Raw genomic sequence first — 1,266 nt, 5'->3', positions numbered from 1 at the left:
AAAATTCAGCTTTGATCACAGGAATAAATTACATTTAAAATATATCTAAAAAGTAAACAGTTATTTTCAATTGCAATATTTCCAGATAATAGTGTTTTTATTGTATTTTTGATCATATAAATGCAGCATTGGTGAGCAGAAGAGACTACTTTCAAAAACATTAAAAATCTTTCCAAACTCAAAATTTTGAACCAAAATGTATGAGCTGTGATTAAATAAAAAAAAACAAAAAAAAACACTGTAACTCACACTTGAATGAAAAGAGGGTACTTTTTGGAGGAGTCAAAATTCGGTGGGAACATCATCTGATACCAGAGGTCTGGAGAAACATAAACAACATGAAAGGCTTTAGATAAATATGCTACCTAAATCCTGTTTGCCAAGAATGCTTAAAAATGTTGCACGTACTGAATCCTGCGATCTTCATTGTGGCACGTTTGATGGTTGGCATCAGAAGCTCAGTAGTCAGAATTTTTTCCAGTTTCTTATTGTCCTCAAGGACCTGAATCTCTAATACAAAAAAGAAAAAAACAGCACCAACTTCTAGGTTAGTAAATGAAGATAGAAATGTGATTTTAATGAACTATTCCTTAATTTACATAGCTGATGTTGTAAAGTGGTTGGATTAAACGGATACTAGCACACCTTTAGCAGGCCCTCTGTTGTCCATCAGTGTAAACAGCGGAAGTCCTGGTCCTGTAAAATCAGTGTTTATTAGATTGAGCACACACTCTCCTCAGATCAGCCTCAGATCTCCTCAGATACCTCGTTCAAGTGTTTGTCATGAGTGCATCTCACAGGCGTGAAAGTGTGTTCACTAACCGTAGCAGTCCATACGGAAGAAAGAGGCGTTCAGGCTGAAGTAAGCCGAGTTATACTGACACCTGTCCTGGTACAGCGAACAGGTCAGGCACTCGGTGGCAGAATGTCCACTCTTGCTTATAGAAATCCTAAGAACAAGAGAAATAAGTTTTTATAAAAAGATTTCACTGTGACAAGTATGGATGTGAAAATTCTGAAAAAATGAATTTTTTTGTTTTCTTTTAATGCACTCTCTACCAAAGCTAAACTTTGTATTTATTTGATTTATTTATTTGTTGTTTGTGCCACATCTATGTAGAAACTGTAGAGTAGTCTTTGATTGATTACATCTGAAAATTGATTCTTGTGTTAGTGTAGTGTAGACAGAAAATAATGTTTGATTTTTTTTCCTCGGTACACAAAATGCAAAATTTGAAGAACCTTTACAGTATGGACTATTTTTAT

At 34.6% G+C, this 1,266-nt stretch overlaps 1 protein-coding gene across 1 annotated transcript; it reads right to left on the bottom strand.

The window, feature by feature from the left end:
• Positions 1 to 249: 249 nt before the first annotated feature.
• LOC107682863 (prolyl endopeptidase FAP-like) lies at positions 250 to 950 on the bottom strand (the record flags this gene model as incomplete). The annotated part of the gene is made up of 4 exons (XM_016478983.1): positions 250 to 319; positions 409 to 510; positions 646 to 696; positions 823 to 950. Coding segments are annotated over 4 exons (351 nt in total), but the record flags the coding sequence as incomplete, so codon positions are not given.
• Positions 951 to 1,266: the final 316 nt, after the last annotated feature.

The sequence above is a fragment of the Sinocyclocheilus anshuiensis genome, unplaced genomic scaffold (genome assembly GCF_001515605.1).
Source record: "Sinocyclocheilus anshuiensis isolate Anshui unplaced genomic scaffold, SAMN03320099.WGS_v1.1 C32670014, whole genome shotgun sequence".
Lineage (NCBI taxonomy): Eukaryota > Metazoa > Chordata > Actinopteri > Cypriniformes > Cyprinidae > Sinocyclocheilus > Sinocyclocheilus anshuiensis.
Note: the sequence above shows the minus strand (reverse complement) of the source record. Positions and strands in the feature narration are given on the sequence as shown.